A 15,947-nucleotide genomic window follows, 5' to 3' on the forward strand; every position below is an offset into this window, starting at 1 on the left:
TATGCATTGTTACTAAGAACTCCTGCATTACAATTACCCACCAATGTAAACAGAGATAAAAAGTAGCAGACGTTGGTTATATTGTACGATCATTTTAAAAAAGAAAAAGAAAAAAAGAAAAAGAAAAAGCAAGCAGCTCTGACAACCTGGTTTGTTTGATGATGGGGGGATATGATTTAACTGACATCTAGGCAAAGGAGGAAAGGCAGAATCCAATAATACTGAAAGAACAGCCACCCAATTCATCTAGAACAGCAGAGAAACAGAATTAATAAAACCTTCCTCCCATTAGACTATTTGAATGAAACTGGTAAATACAGCTGTTTATACATTACAGTAAATTAGTTTCTCCTACAGAACATCCTTCCAACATCTCCTGCCAAGTAAGTGATGTGTTTAAACACTGACAAGCAGTCTGCATGCACTGATGCATTTCCTCTTAACGTACCTCTTTAATTCATCAGATTTATATCTTGACTTTTCTTCAAGCAAGACAGCGTGCATATCACTCCCTCATCTAATTTTCCACCATAACCACCCTATGAGTTAGAGTTGCTCTGGAGTCGGGCAGCCTTAAATCTCATGAATCAATGAATGGGTTGACATCGTGATCAACCCAAAGTCACTCAATGAGCTTCCACAGTTGAAGGTGGACTTCCCTGTGCTAGTCTAACATTTGAAGAACTGTACCACACTGGCTTGCATTATGTATGTACCATGTTCTTTTCAGATCCAAGGTGGAAAAATTAACCATGTGAAATATTTACAGAATACTGGGTTGATTTTATTTTGTAAAATGCCCGAAGCACAGATATGGGTGGACTGGGAGAGAGTTTTTGGTGACATTTCTGTGAAATAACTGAGATTTAAAATTAAACAATGCTATTTTACCAGGATACAGTCATTTTCTGAATATATTTTTCTGGGGATCCATCATTTCTATTGTAAATCAGAATAGGCATCAAGATTTTTTTTTTTTAAATTACAGGAGGAAAAAATACAAATATAATATCAAATTCATTTTTATTATATATATAAATTCTATTAAAATAATCCTATACTAATTCCTATCAAAGAGGAAGATGCTAGTGCAGTGTTTCTCAACCTTGGCAACTTTAAGATGAGTGGACTTCAACTCCCAGAATTCCCCAGCCAGCCATGGGAATTCTGGGAGTTGAAGTCCACTCATCTTAAAGTTGCCAAGGTTGAGAAACACTGTGCTAGTGGGTTTTTTTCTTTTTGGCTGGAATGGGACTTTTTTTTGCAGATTTGCTTTGAGCTTTTGGTTCATACAGTGCATTCCGTAGAAATCTTGATGCTGCCCCTTTATCCAGCTTGGCAGCTTTTTTCTTCTCTTCTATTTCTTTCACTCTGTTCATGTATGTTCTTATTCTCTCCTGAAACACATGAAAATATAAAAAACACATTTCCTATCATACCAAAAAGAGCAAAAATATTTTCAAACTCAAGTCAGCTGAAAAAAAAAAGGTAATCAGTGAAGTTATTGAGACATCCATGCAGTATTTCAAAATACAGTGGAGACTTTCAGATATTGAGCAAGTAATATCAGGGATAAATACAAAATCCACGTAAGATGCCCTTTTCTTGGAGAAGTCATTCGTTGCACGAGAGAACAACTCTCTGGATGATCCCACATCCACAGCCCATATAGCAATCTCCTAGGCAGTGCCACCTGAGAAGTCTCCGTGTTACTGAGCTACTCTCTTTCAGGTCACCCAAATCTCAAATGTTGCTGCTAATATTACACCATAGAAACACCATTTGTCAGAGCTTAAGTGTTTCCTCCAACTGGAGTTGGCCAAAACGAACAAAAAAACAGATGGGGTGGGTTTTATGAACCAAGAACTACCAACTAAAACAAATTGTTGTAACCTAAGCAAGTATCAATTAAATCTCGTGTGCAAGTATCAATTATTCCCAATTGCAATTGGGAATTGCAATTAAATCTCGTGTGCAAGTATCAATTATTCCCAATTGCAAAGAAGAGGTTTAATTTTAATTCTAATAAAGTGTAGTTTGTGTAAAGTTCTCATATATTTCACTATGGAATAGAGTCAAAGTTTTGTATCTTCAGCTCTTCATGATTCCAAGAGAATGCTGACCCCAAATCACTTAGACCGCTTAAAAGAAGGTGAGACAGTATAGAACATTAAAATGTTATCTCCAAACTGGAGGAAACAACACACACACACACAAAACTAAATCACTTCACCACAAGATAGTGTAAAGTGATATACATTGGGCTGAATAATCCTAATTATATATACCTAGATGACTGAGAAAGAAATGGATTTGGGGGTCACAGAGTGCTTGAAGAGAATATCAATCTACTGAGCACCTGTTAAAAAGCAAACAATGTTGCAGATCTGAAGTAAAATTGCTAAAAGCGCCTGCTCCAAATCTATTATGCAATTACACTTAGCATCTGTATACTGAAAAAAGATATTGTATTGCTGGAAAAGATATACAAAGCCACCGCGATCAGGGGACTGGAGCAACCGTCCTAAGATAAAAGGTTAAAGTAGGGCTTCTTAGCTTAGGGAAAAAAGTAAGAGTAGAGGGTAAACATTATACCTGGAGCAAATCATTGAGGTTTATTTTTATTTTTCCCCCCTTCTTGTCTTAACACTACAAATCAAAACCATTTAATAAATAATGGGAAATTCAGGTCAGATAAAAGGAAGTACTATACACAGTACTTTCTTAACATGTAGAATCTGCAAAAGATGTAGTGAAGATAATACCAGCATTGAAAAGGAAAGACGGCAGGAAAGATAAGAGGACAACAGCAAGGTGGATGGGCTTAATTACAATGGTGTTGGATATACCCCTGGGAGCCCTGAAGGGCCAGGTTGGGGACAGATCATCCTGGAGCAGGTCTATCAACAGGGCTGCTAAGAATGACATTGAAATAATCAATCAATTAGCTGATCAATGGCTCCTTGCCATGGGAAAAACTACGTAATGCTCCACTATGTCTCTGAATAATTGCTGGCAACATGTGTAGGAGGTGTTCTTGCATTCCCGTCCTGCTTGCAAGCCTCCCTTTAGCATTTGAACGGCCACTCCAGAATTAGAATGTGTCTTTGGCGAGCCAACGTGGCTCTTCTGATGACATGCTAACGTGGCTGAAGTGTTGCTAAGGGTCTTGTGATGGAGGTACCAGGAGAAGCAATCACTTAGGTAAGCTGCTGGGTGCAATATGAAGCAGTGTGGTCCAGACAAAGCCTTAGTAAATCCAAGAGAACTCTGCTTCTTTTGGCAGCTATATGTCTAGTCTAAGCAGTCATCTACTGAATAGGAAAACAGTTTTGACCTCCGTTTTGGCCTCCGTTAATTTCCCCATGCTCTCAGCATCACTTCTGCCCCAAGGCCAGGCTTCTGAGGTAACCCTCAGCATCTCTGAAAAGGATTATTTTTGGAGTTAGAAAAGAAATGGGAGATTTTCCCTCCATAAGAACAGCAGGGCCAACATTTTATTTAATTCATACTGCAACTTTCTACTCTCCTTTGTCTCAATAATTCTGTCAGGATATAAGAGAGTGTGATAGGAAGTAGAACTGCACCACTAGCTCAAGTAAAAAAACAAACAAACAGAATTTCTGGCTCCTTTTCCTCCTTTCTAGCTACCTGTGAAAAGATGACCAATAACTTCCAGTTGTATTATACCTGGTTATCACAATATAAAATTAAAAACTGCTACCTGAATAGCCTTGCTTTCCCCTCCCTTCCCTATCAGTTTTTCCTCCCTTTTCCTCCCTTTTTAGATTCAGAGCAGGGACTCTTTTGAATCATCAGTAAGCTAGTTTGGGAACCTTTCTGGCAAAGGAATGATGTTTAAATTAACCCATAATCTTAAGTCTTTGAACCAAGTCACCAACATTCATCCCCATAACAGAGGAATTCCCCATTTCTGTAAATCTTTTAAGATGTTTTAATACCAAATTAAAAGCTACAGCTTCTACTAACCTCCCCACCATCACACACACCCCCCCCACACACACACAAGGTAAAAGGTAAACCAACTGATTAATGACAGTTGCCTTTTTAGGGCATTTGAAGATTGCTAAATGTAATTACCCAATTGTTGCAACTCTCCCTGGAAAATTAAGTGATTTCCATTCAATTGGACACTAAAGTTAGGGCACTCAACATAACCAACTGCTTTATTATTTTAAATTTGCCTGTTACCAAAATCTTAGTACAACTGCCTTTTGTAGAAAATTTGCAAATTAATTTTGACAAAATTGCTTATAAATGCACACTTTTTAATACAACTTTTAACATTAAGATCACCTAAATAAAGATTTCAGAACTCAACCAAATCTGTCTGAATTCTATTTCAATTGTCATTTAAATGACACATTAACAAAGAATCTTATGTTTGTACCTTCCAACCAAAGTATCTACTGACAAAGATTGCACATTATATAGCGCTGAAAACAACCCTTTATTTCATGCAAAGTGGTATTTGATAGAAAGATTTGTTGCTGTTGTTGATGTATATTACATATATAGTCATATTCAGGCTGCAACCTTTGTTATTTCAAGGCAGCGCTGCAAGTGAGGAACAGAATAAGGCAGGAATGTTTGTCAGTCATGCAACACAGGTAGTCCTCATTTAGCAACTATCTCGTTTAGTGACCATTGAGTTACGATGGTAATGAAAAAGTAACTTTGCGACCAATCCTTTCATTTATGACCTTCGTAGGTTTATAAAGCAAAGGAATGCTGAAGTGAGATCATAAGCACAATCAGTTTCACTTAGCAACTGCTTCATTTAATGACTGAGTTGCCAGTCACAATTGGGGTCGCTAAGTGAGGACTACCTGTAACACTTTTTAAAGGATGGATCCTGGTTCAGGAGGGAACAGTAAGAAAAACAATTTGCACTCCATTTTGGGCAGCAAACGAGCACTGATCTTTCAAATAAGTTATCTCAAATTGGGGGTATACATAGGCACTAGATTACATTAATGATTTGATCATATTTCAGAAAAAAGGTTGGAAGTCTACACTGTGTAATGCCCTCCAAGATTGTGGAAGCCATTAATCAGAAGAGATGGCAAGTCTAAAGCTGATTTCATTTTTCTCACTAAGGCATAATATGATTTATTTTGGATTAGGTTGGAGCACTGTGTGAATCCAGCCATTGTATCTTATTCAACAAACTGTGGCCTAGTACAACATGCAAACCCAGCCAATATGTTAGTGACTGCACTTAATCCTAAATCATAATTTACTATTATGTAGATAAGCCTCTGAGCCTGACCAAACCCCTGGGCCTTGTACCCTACCCATTCCTTTTCCACCCCTCATCTAGCCAGATCACAAACTGTTTGGCTTAAACCATGGGCTGTTTGAACAAATCAGAGTTTGTTTTATAGCATGGTTTCTGGTCCATATGTAAATAACAAACCTGGATAAGTCTTCTTTCTTGTTGCAAAGGGGAGCACAAATCAAGACTTTTCTCAGGCTTGCACAGACTTGTACACAAGGCACTAAATCATGCCTTAGCATTATATACCAACCAGGTCAATATGCATAAAAAGAACCAGTAAAAAATGATATGCAGAATGAATTCTCAGGCAGCCTGAAATAAATATTTCACTGAAAAGATACTTTCTCTCCAGGCACATGAAAAGTCAGTTCTCAGTATTAGGGTAATGGCAAAGGAAAAACAGCACCTGATTGGCCTTCTAGATGCAAGAAAAGGACATCAAACTGACCATCAGAAGAAAATAATACGCATTTCACAGTACACATTTTACAAAGTCTATAAGAAATTAGAAAAGCTGAAGAATAACTGCTTTTCTCTTGAGAAGTTCAAAAAATCAGCAAAAAGAATATAACACTGATTGAGCTTTTCGACATTCAGTATATTTACTGTACTGTATATTTACTTGCATGACATACTTTTCATACTGACGTGGTCTGGGAAGGAGTTAAAAAATTGAGTGGCAATTTGGTTCCAGTCAATCTTGAACAAAAAAAAAAAAATTGCTTTAAAACAGCAACACACTGCCATGAACCAATATGTTTATATGTATATACTTACATTTCCCTATGAATTTTATTTTGTAATTAGCTTTATTTATTACTTGCATTTGTAGTTACAGTTTTATTGTATTAACAATACTGCATATCTGTATATGTGTAATATATAGAACACAACAATTCTGGTAGCCAACTGTAGATTTGATCTGTAGTTTTTCTATCTGCCAAGCTAAATCATTTGATCTGTTTCTTCAAGTCAGCAGAATTTCTAAGATATCCAGCCTTATATACTCTACTCATGCTTCTAAATGGATTATAAGACAAACCTAAAAGATTTATTATAGGCAGTAAATATGTCACTAATGCAGAATTACTGGACAGAACACATATAACTGGTGCCAAAAAAGCTTTTAGCTTTGTTGCTGAACTGGATTCTTTACTGCTGAGAAAATGAATTAATGGAGGGATTGGAAAAGGGGAGGGGGAATCTTTCCCGTCTTTGCTAGTAAATCAAACACATGATACTTTTAAAGTCAGGCAGGAGTAAGAAAAGGTAGCCTTAGAGATTAACACAAGTCCAAGTATTTATAGGAAAACATACTGTACTGGAAGTTATAAATAATTATTAGACACGTAACATTTTTCCATTCTGTAAGGAAAGAGCCGGTTGGCACAAAATTCAAACTATTTAAAAAAGAAAGAAAAAGAAGGAAAGGATAATCTTATTTGAGAATTCAACTAAGATCAAAACTTCTACTTTGAAACAGACAATATTATTTTGAGTAAAAGCTATGCCTTGATAAGGTTTCACAAGGTAAGCAAATGGGATGAAGAACAGGTTAGATCCAATGGCAGCTTTGTCTCATGGCTACCATATCTGGTCTGCAAAAGTATGAACAACCACTAGAGGGCAACAAAGAAATACTGAAACCTCTATGTTTTGCTGCCATCTAGAGGCCCTCAATATGTTTACAGCCCAGAGAGAGTAGTCTGTTTCAATAGAAAATATTTCTACTATTTCAAATTGCATTGATCTCCCCTTCTCATTTAAGTTCTCTCCCCAAACTTACCCTCCCTAAAAAGCAGATCCAGAAATGGGAATAAGTGGGGGAGCCATCCAAGAAAAAAATACAGTGGTACCTCAAGTCACGAACGCTTCTGTTCACGACCAATTCAGGTCACGAACAGAACCATTTGCAAAATTTTGCTTCCGTCCGCGAACTCCGCATCGGGTGACGAACAGGATCCGCGGCCATTTTCCCTGCCATGACACGTGGTCGTGGCTTCCTGTAGGGAGGGGGGACTCTCCCTCCAAGCAATAACCGCCTCCCCACCCGCCTTCCTGTCCTCCACGCCAGAAGTCGCCTCGAGCAAGGTTAGCGTTCTCTCTCTTCGTACTGCACTGTACTGTATTTTGTTTCATATTTTTGTGGTTTAAAAAAAAAAATACATATGGTTCAGAACGGATTAACCGTAATGACATTGAACCTTATGGGAAAATTTGATTCGGGACGTGACCAATTCGGGTTGCGACCAGAGTCGCGGAACGAATTAAGTTCGTGACCCGAGGTACCATACTATATGGCATAGAGAAATATTGCTGAACTTGACGTTCAGCAAAAAAACAGACACTTCAGTTTGCACAAGGACTTTCTACTGAGACATCTACTAGATTCAATACAAAGCATTTACTTTCCAGTAAACCTCTGCATGGTAATGGCTTGGGACCTGCTCAAAATAACAGCTGAAAGTAAAAGCATTTTAGTTAAAGATATGGTGCGATCAGATAGTGATACTTGTATCCTACATCACACACCTAAAACCTACCAGTAAAAGATACTGTTGGCCATTAGCTCCAACTTCTGCCTAGACACTATTGCAAAATTTACCAAATTCCCAAAGTTAACAACAAAAGTTGTACACTGGTCAACTCCTACACTCACGAAGGTGCGGAACTGCAGGATAAATGTTTCTTACTACTTTTCATGTTTGGCCCTTGAGTGTAAATGTTCATATTTAATCACGGAATCAACCTACAGCACTTATCGGAATTCCATCTATTTCTTAAAAGGCATTCCAACACTTCTACAACAGAACTTTTAACAAATAGTACTGACTGGTGCCCACATCACTGAACATTTTTATGATCAAATCTATGACAGAAGAAGTGAAGAGGCTCTCTGATGTCAGCCCTACATATACAGATGATTTCTGAATGCAAAGATCCAGGAAAGACAGATGGTACCAATTCAAGATACTGGAGAAACAGTGTAGCTTCTCCACATTAAAAACAAAGAAATACATCCTACAAATAAAGCTAATACATCAGCAAAAAGCCTCTTTTCTTGTTGCTGAAGGATGAGCTTGTTGTTTCATACAGGATCATTTGCAACAATGTGATTCCTCAAACAACAAAAACTGTGATTCCCCACTTGCAGTAGAAGTGAAGCAATTCATAGTACCCCTCTGTTCTCCACCATCTATATGGAAGGGTCACACTAGCTGAGACACAGGTTTGTTGCCCTCCAATGCTGCTCTGTCATCTTCACATTCTTTCTGTCAAAACACAGACTGACAGTTAAGCCAAAACACAACTGTTTACAATATCACCCCCTTCATGAAACAATATGAGAGCGCTGTACTGCAATGTTCTCTTACACTGACAATTATATGCTTCATGGGAAAGCAGACTGAAAACTGCATTTGCAGTGTGCAATAATCAATATTCAACTCGATAATTTTTGTTCAGACTTCACAAAATTTGTGCAAACCATTTTCCCAACATGGGGAGAATTTTGCATGGTAGTGAATATAAGAAACTTACCAATTCTTGTTTGACTGGATGCTCCTTTGGATTTATTCCTTGTGTAGCAAGATACACTGCAAAATGAATTTGTTACCAGAATTAATTAAAAAACTGCAAAACATATTCTTCACTATGCATTTAAAATACAGGAACACATAAGCTGTGTGATTAGAAAAGTCCTTTGCCAAATCCTTAACAATCAAAATGTAAAATGTTTAAAACTTGGGAAAAGAGTATCTTTTGTTATTACAAAACTAAGTGCAGGTATAAGTGCAGGGAGCTACACAAGAAATAATTTGCTTGCTTACTTATTTTTGCTAACATCTCACTCAGTTTCAGAGATTCCAGGCAGCTGACATTCCAGTAAAACTCATAAAATAATCATAACATAAATATCACAACAATAATATAAATATAAGGAAAAGGGGGAAAAAACTAAAACACATATGAGAATTAAAGACCATTCATGTTTAAATATGCCATTAGATGCAGATTCATCTTTATGCCAGTATACATTTCTTATTCTGCATACTTACCCCAAAACATTGAATTCAATGTGTAAGCAGAGACCAAATCTAATTTTGCTTGTTCAAGAGGATCTAGCTAAAACCAGAAAGATAAAATAATCTTCATAACGTTTTATTATACGTGAGTCACCAGATTATATCATAGCCTTGGCGCTGATGAAAATCACAGTCAGTGCCATTCCCCACAACCTGAAGTTAGGTAGACAACAGCACTTTGCAGGGAAAAGTCAGCTATAACACTTTTAATTTCACCTTTTTGTTTCTGACATCATACTTTCAAACAGAACTAAGAAAATAAGGTATGAACAGAATTTAACATCTAGTTAGGGGAGCAAGTGGGGTCTTGACTTTGAGATGCCTATTAAAATATCCTGTATCCTATACAAATGTAAACATAGCTATTCAAAATTCAAAAAAAAAAATCCTCAGTATATGAAAAAGCTTAAGAAATACCAGCTCTAAAATTAAATGGAAATACATATACTCACTGGAGTCCACTTGGACTCCATAGAGTGGTTCTAAAAGTCTGCAATGTGAAATACATTTTGCATGTCTTGCAGTAATGTTTATAATACCTGGCTATGGTAGGCCTACGTTACTATCTTCTATATTGCAGAACAAGACATTCATTCACCTATGCCCAACTAATAAGTTCACAAGTCTTTGAAAAAGCTTCAAACAGGGATTCTCAATCTGTAACTTAGTCTTTTATCCATGATGCTGCCCTAGTTCTCAGCTAAAACAGAGTATGTGCTGTTTCTGGAAAAAAGGGAGTACCACTGCCTGTTTGAACTTTAGAGCTGCTTTCTCTCCTCCAATGCCTTCCAGTTTTGCTGGACATGAGCCCCCATAGCCCACCAGCCAGCTAAGGGACTATGGGAATGAAGTCAAGAACCTCTGGTGGGCACCAGTTGGGAAAGCCTGCTCTAGACACCTGCTACTTGTCATTTTTTGCACAATTCATGATTCTAAAATATCATGGCTGCATATTAAAAGGTAAAAACAGTTTTGGCTGCCAATGCCAATCTATCATTTTGTTCCTCTAGGACTTCCAAAAACACAGCCTACAAGTTTGAACAGGGATCCTGTCAAAGGGCTGTATTGTAAAGCTGTTGTACTCGTAATTTATTTTTGACTGAAAGGCTGAAGATTTCAGGAGTGAAATTTCCTGATATATGAGTTCTTATTTTGCCCCAAAGAAACTACAAATTGGATGTACACAGGTACTTGTACAAAGAGCTCAGGCAGCGTCTTGTGCTGTTGCTGCAGGTTAAAAGAGGGAACAAAGAATGCCTTATATATTCCTTTACATCTTAAAAAAAAAAAACTTTCCGTAATCCATAAGACATATCCATCTAGATTAAACATTTTTGCTCTTTCCATTCTAGAACTCACTTCTAGAGGCAAGAAAAATATGCAGCATATTTTGCTTTTTAATTGCTGTGCACAAGCCACTCAGTGCTGAAAAGCACTGAGTCCTGTAATTTCTATTTATTCTTCTTATATGTTATTATATAGTCATCTCTGCAACTGCCATTCTAAACTGGCACCATCCAGATACATTGTTCTACAGCTCCCATAATTCCTAATCAGCATAGATAACAAAGAATTGTAAGAATCATAATCAAACAAATATGCATATGTGGAGACTGTCAAACTGGAGAAGGCTGATTTATAAAGTATCTCTCCAGACCGAGCCTCACCAAGGGAACAAGCAAAAATTAAACAGCAGTAAAAGGTTTCTTGCTCTCATCTTCCTCTTACCTTCTGGAGGAGCTCACTTCTGGATATAGACATCATTGTCTTCAACACTGCATCTACTGAGCCAACAGACGTTTTAAAGGCTGAAAGGTAATCATGAATCTCTGTGGGGTAGTCTTCTTCAGCAAGATCCATTTCCAATATGATACTCACTACACACAAATACCAAGAAATAAATATGAAAACAAAGGTTGTTCACAAACGGTGCCAAATCATGATTTACCTACTGAATAAGTCACAACTGTCTGGATTCCCACATGTTAAACAATAAACATGGAAACAGTATGGATCAGCGCAATGTAAAATACCAGCTGTACTGTTCATGCAGTAGCAAAGCAGGTTTACAAGATATTAAGGTTAACATTGCCCTTAACTTGTAGGATGTAAATCAAAGATACATAAGTTTTTGACCCTTCAAAGAAGGGTAGTAGTATCAACAACTTTCATAACAAACTTGTTCAATTGCCAGGTTCAAATGCAATCTAGGCAGCATGGCCATGCCTCTTAAATGCAGTAGGTCTGGTAACATTTGAGATTAACATCAAATGGAAGACTCAGTTATATGGCTACACACCACACAAAACACAACTTTCTATAGAGCAGAACACCAATTCTGGCATAGGAAATACTCCTTTAATATAAAATCTGATAGTACTAATATGATGCAAAAATAGCAACATACGGAAAAGGTACCATCACTGTTTCATAAAAGACAATACTCAGGACCATACAGGCCCATTATGTTCAAATCCTAACAAAAAATTCCTTACTAAAAATAAAGGCTACTTGCTCTGCCCCATCTCCATCTGCTCAACAATAGTCATTCATGATGGTAGCCTGGATGATCAGTATTCCTCTTTCCTACCTTCAATATTCAACCAAAACTAAACACTTTGTATTAAAGCTCTATGCAATGTATGAATGGTGAATGGTAAACCATGTTTCATGATCTAATGTGATGTGACTTATTAAAAAAAAAGAATTAAAACAAATCATGACTTAAGGCAGTATGTAAACCCAGCAAGTTGCTGCAGTCATACGAAGGCAATTAAAAAAAAATTGAAATAGAGAAATTATTGTTCTGTCAATTAACCGTTTAGAGTAGTTTTACAATATCTTCAGATCTAGAAATATACTCCTAGTTAATCAGAAAGTCAATATAGTTATCAAATATGCTCAGAAAAACTGCCAAATGCACATCTGACTCTGTGTTACCCAGTTCACCCAGTGCCAAAATGTTTGTGTTACTCAGCACAGTATTTTGCACATATAATGAAACAAATTTTATCTCACCAAAGCTCATGCTGATTTCTCCCAAAATGGCAGTCTCTCAGCGTCACAAGTCCTTATGGCCAGTGAGAACCTATACAAAAAGACCTTTCTATCTATAGGAAGACATTTGATTTCTTCCTGGACTTTCTTTTACTGTAGCATTTGGCTTCACTGAATCTTAATTTACTTAATGCATTTATTATTACTGTTGTTACATAATATTGATAAAGTTTGATTTACTTAACGTATTTTGTGGATTCTATGTTATGCTGTAAGCTGCTTAGCATCATATAATTGAAGTGGCTTAGAAGCATTGGTAATAAACAACAAACCAACTGAAAGACTATTCCACTGAACAAAAACATGTTTCTAAATATTCCCAGTTATGAGAAATGAAAAGACAAACAGACAATTAAGGAGAATCACTAGGGAAACAATACAGAATGGGGAAGCTAGGCTGAATAAACATATCATTTGAATCAGATGCTATTTACTGATTAATCCAAACAAGAGGGAACTAATCCTGCTAAGTAAAGGGAATGAAAGATATTGCAGGATAATTTTACAGGATGAACCTTTTGTTTCTACTTAAAAGAATGGGTATGGAAGCCATAGAGTCATAATAGGTCATATGGCAATATTACTAGGGACGGTCTCTCTCAAGATGGCAAAAAGAAATTTGATAAATGTGAGCTCCATGACGTATATCACTCCTCTAATGTAGGAAAATCCTGTTCCTACAACAAAGCTCAGCCTTCATACACACACAATTAATTTACCTGTAATGGAGAGGATTATGTACCACCTTGCACACATTCCTTACACACATGGAGACCAGGCCATGTTTTAAGACCAAGGTTCAGATGACCATGCTAGCCAGGAATGAGAAAACCTGCATTCCAACACAAAGTCAGGGAAGGCTGAACTAGAGCAAACCCTGGTTTGAAACTTCTACTTCAGAAAAGGCTGAAATCTTTGGGACTCTTTAATATATGAAAAATTATACAATGCATTGACAACTTATAGAATTCATTACACAAGACATGAGACTGGCTACCAATATGGATGACTTTAAATGGGAATTAGACAAAATTATGAAGGACAGATCTCTCAACGGTTATTGCTCTTGATGATTCCCACTATGCCTCCAAATCCCAATTGGAGGGGAGCAATGGAGGAAGATGGATACTTTTCCCCTACTGCTTGCAATCCAGAGGCATCTGACTGGCCACTGTGAGAAACAAAACATCCAACTAAGATGGAGGCCAGAACCAGGAGGGTAATTGCTCAATGCTGCAGCAGGAGGCTGACCACCTAAATAATCATATATGTGACACCCTGAAAATGATTGAATGGATATCATATAATAAGGTAAACTACCATGAGTGTGGTGCACTATAGTAAGAAATGGAAAAATTATATTACTACTGTTAATTCAAAAAAGATGTGCCATGACTATTAAAGGAACATGAAGTAATACAACCACCAAGCATAGTTCAAAGTCATGAAACTGTACCCAATTACAATAATTAGAATACAGCATGGGGACCAGAACAATCTCTTGGTTTTCAAGAGACAGAGCAAACATTTAAAAATACTCACTTTTTGTTTTCTGAGTTAGCTGATTCCCTAACTATTGTTTTTTAGGAATCTGAGTAACGCCAACATTTAAAATACACTTATTGTTTTCCCTTGCAAATTGCTATTCATCAAACATCAACTCCTGAGAGTTATACTACATGAAGAATGTACTTTAAAGACCCCTACAGTACTGTTTTCCTTTCACTTAAATATTTAATGTACAGGCTAGGTTCAAACCTCATGTTAAGCCATAATATGCTTAATCACTGTTGGATAAGCCACAACAGGCTGGATGTGCATTATACCATAAATCACGGTTTACAAACTACAAAGGTTAGGTTGTATAACTAGGCTCACGCAATATGAAGAGCCCAGTTATAGAAAAACACAATATTGAAATAAGGAAATGTCATGTCCCATTAAAACTCCTTGAATTATATCAAGTTTTATGATGCAGACATTCAGGAAAATACCACCTAATTAATAGTTTTAAATACCAATTCATGGGCTCTATACAGTTATGAAGCAGGACTAATAGCATAAATATCTGGCTTTGCAAGAAACTCTCTACAAATAGATTCTGGGATCTGGTAACTTTCCCTTGTTGAAATCCGCAAAAAAAGATCTTAACAGACTGGGTTCGCATATTACCTTAAATCATGGTTTAAGCTAGGGTTACCAGATTTGAGCTGCAAAGATCCAGAAGATCGCTAAATGAGAACAAAGAGATGCAGACAACTCTTAACTCTGTGGTGCCATTTACTGGTCACCCAGATTTCTGCAACCCAAATGCGGTAGCCCCAATTAAGCATGGTTTATTGAATGAACCCAACTGACTAGATTCACACAATCTGCTGTGCCAAAACCAGGTAAGCCACCTTATCACATGGACTGCCGTGTGAGCCGAGCCAGAGCTTTATTTGGGAAACATGATCCAATCTCTCCTTGTTGAACAATACTGAAAAACAGAGTTCAGCCTTGGCATCTATTTTCAGTTCAACTGTACAGGATAAAGCACCATGTTGGAGAGTGGATTTGCTCTAGTGGAAAACAGTTCTGCTGATGTAGGATGGGGTGCTTATGTTTTACCCATTCTGTCTCTCAAAGAGACACCACGACACTACACTTCATGCTGGCATATCCCAGCTTGTTCCAAGGTCCCCCCACGTCCTTAGCACTTTTTCAAACTGACACAGGGGCTAGGAGGGGGAGCTAGAAGGTGACCCAAATCAGGCGTCCTGTCTCATGCAAGGACATAACCCAAAGGCCCCATCACCAGAGCAGCTAAGCAGAACTTCCAGCTAAGGCGCAGCCTTTGAGAGGCAAGCTCCTTCTTTAGCCTATCCAGCAGAGGCATCTGCCAAAAGCAGGCTGCTGGAGCAGATGCCGGCACTAACCCCACAGGGCTTAACTTGGCCCTCAAAGGCCTGCTTAGCTCGCCCGTCCCTTGCGCAGCTGGAAAAGGCTGTCCGGGCAGGGCCGCTCCAAACCTCCAGGGCCGCGCACCCCGCTCTGAAGACAAGACAAACGCGGCCGAAAGAACCACTCTCGGCGAGCGCCGCCCGCCCTCAACCTACCCAGCCTCCTGCAACGCTTCCGACCCGGGCGCGGAAAGAAGGGCACCACGCACCCGCACCGGCCTCGGATCCCACGTGACGCAGGCGAGTGAGAGAGACGGGACGTGAGCAGGCGGAGCTATTTGCTCCGGCTAGTCAGTCCCTCAGTAGTAGTGGAAGGCACCCCCCAGGTAGAAGCCGGTTAGATCCGATCCCTTCCCCCCTCCCCCTTGCCCAGCCGCGATCCAAAGGATGGGACCGAGTGGCCCTGGAATGCAGCGTTTCCCTCCGGGTTTGGCGTTCGAAGAAGCCTGGCAAGGAAACAGCCGGTCGGCTTGCTTTGAACGGCGGTTTTAGAGCCAAGCGCGGGAACGCGATTCTTTTTCCCGCTGGGCTTTGCGGAAGGCATGTCGGGAGGGCGACGTA

General features: G+C 38.4%; 1 protein-coding gene across 1 annotated transcript; it reads right to left on the minus strand.

The window, feature by feature from the left end:
- Nucleotides 1-1,165: 1,165 nt before the first annotated feature.
- Nucleotides 1,166-15,696, minus strand: C1D (C1D nuclear receptor corepressor). Its single transcript, XM_088134282.1, has 5 exons — nucleotides 15,543-15,696; nucleotides 11,116-11,264; nucleotides 9,361-9,427; nucleotides 8,843-8,898; nucleotides 1,166-1,397 (listed from the first exon to the last, which is right to left on the minus strand). Exons 2-5 carry the CDS (start codon nucleotides 11,245-11,247, stop codon nucleotides 1,221-1,223), a joined length of 432 nt encoding a protein of 143 aa, XP_087990408.1. The 5' UTR covers nucleotides 11,248-11,264; nucleotides 15,543-15,696; the 3' UTR covers nucleotides 1,166-1,220.
- Nucleotides 15,697-15,947: the final 251 nt, after the last annotated feature.

This window comes from Python bivittatus, unplaced genomic scaffold (assembly GCF_059951505.1).
Source record: "Python bivittatus isolate LINGU-HERP-01145 unplaced genomic scaffold, Pbiv_v1 ctg000020_np1212, whole genome shotgun sequence".
Classification (NCBI taxonomy): domain Eukaryota; kingdom Metazoa; phylum Chordata; class Lepidosauria; order Squamata; family Pythonidae; genus Python; species Python bivittatus.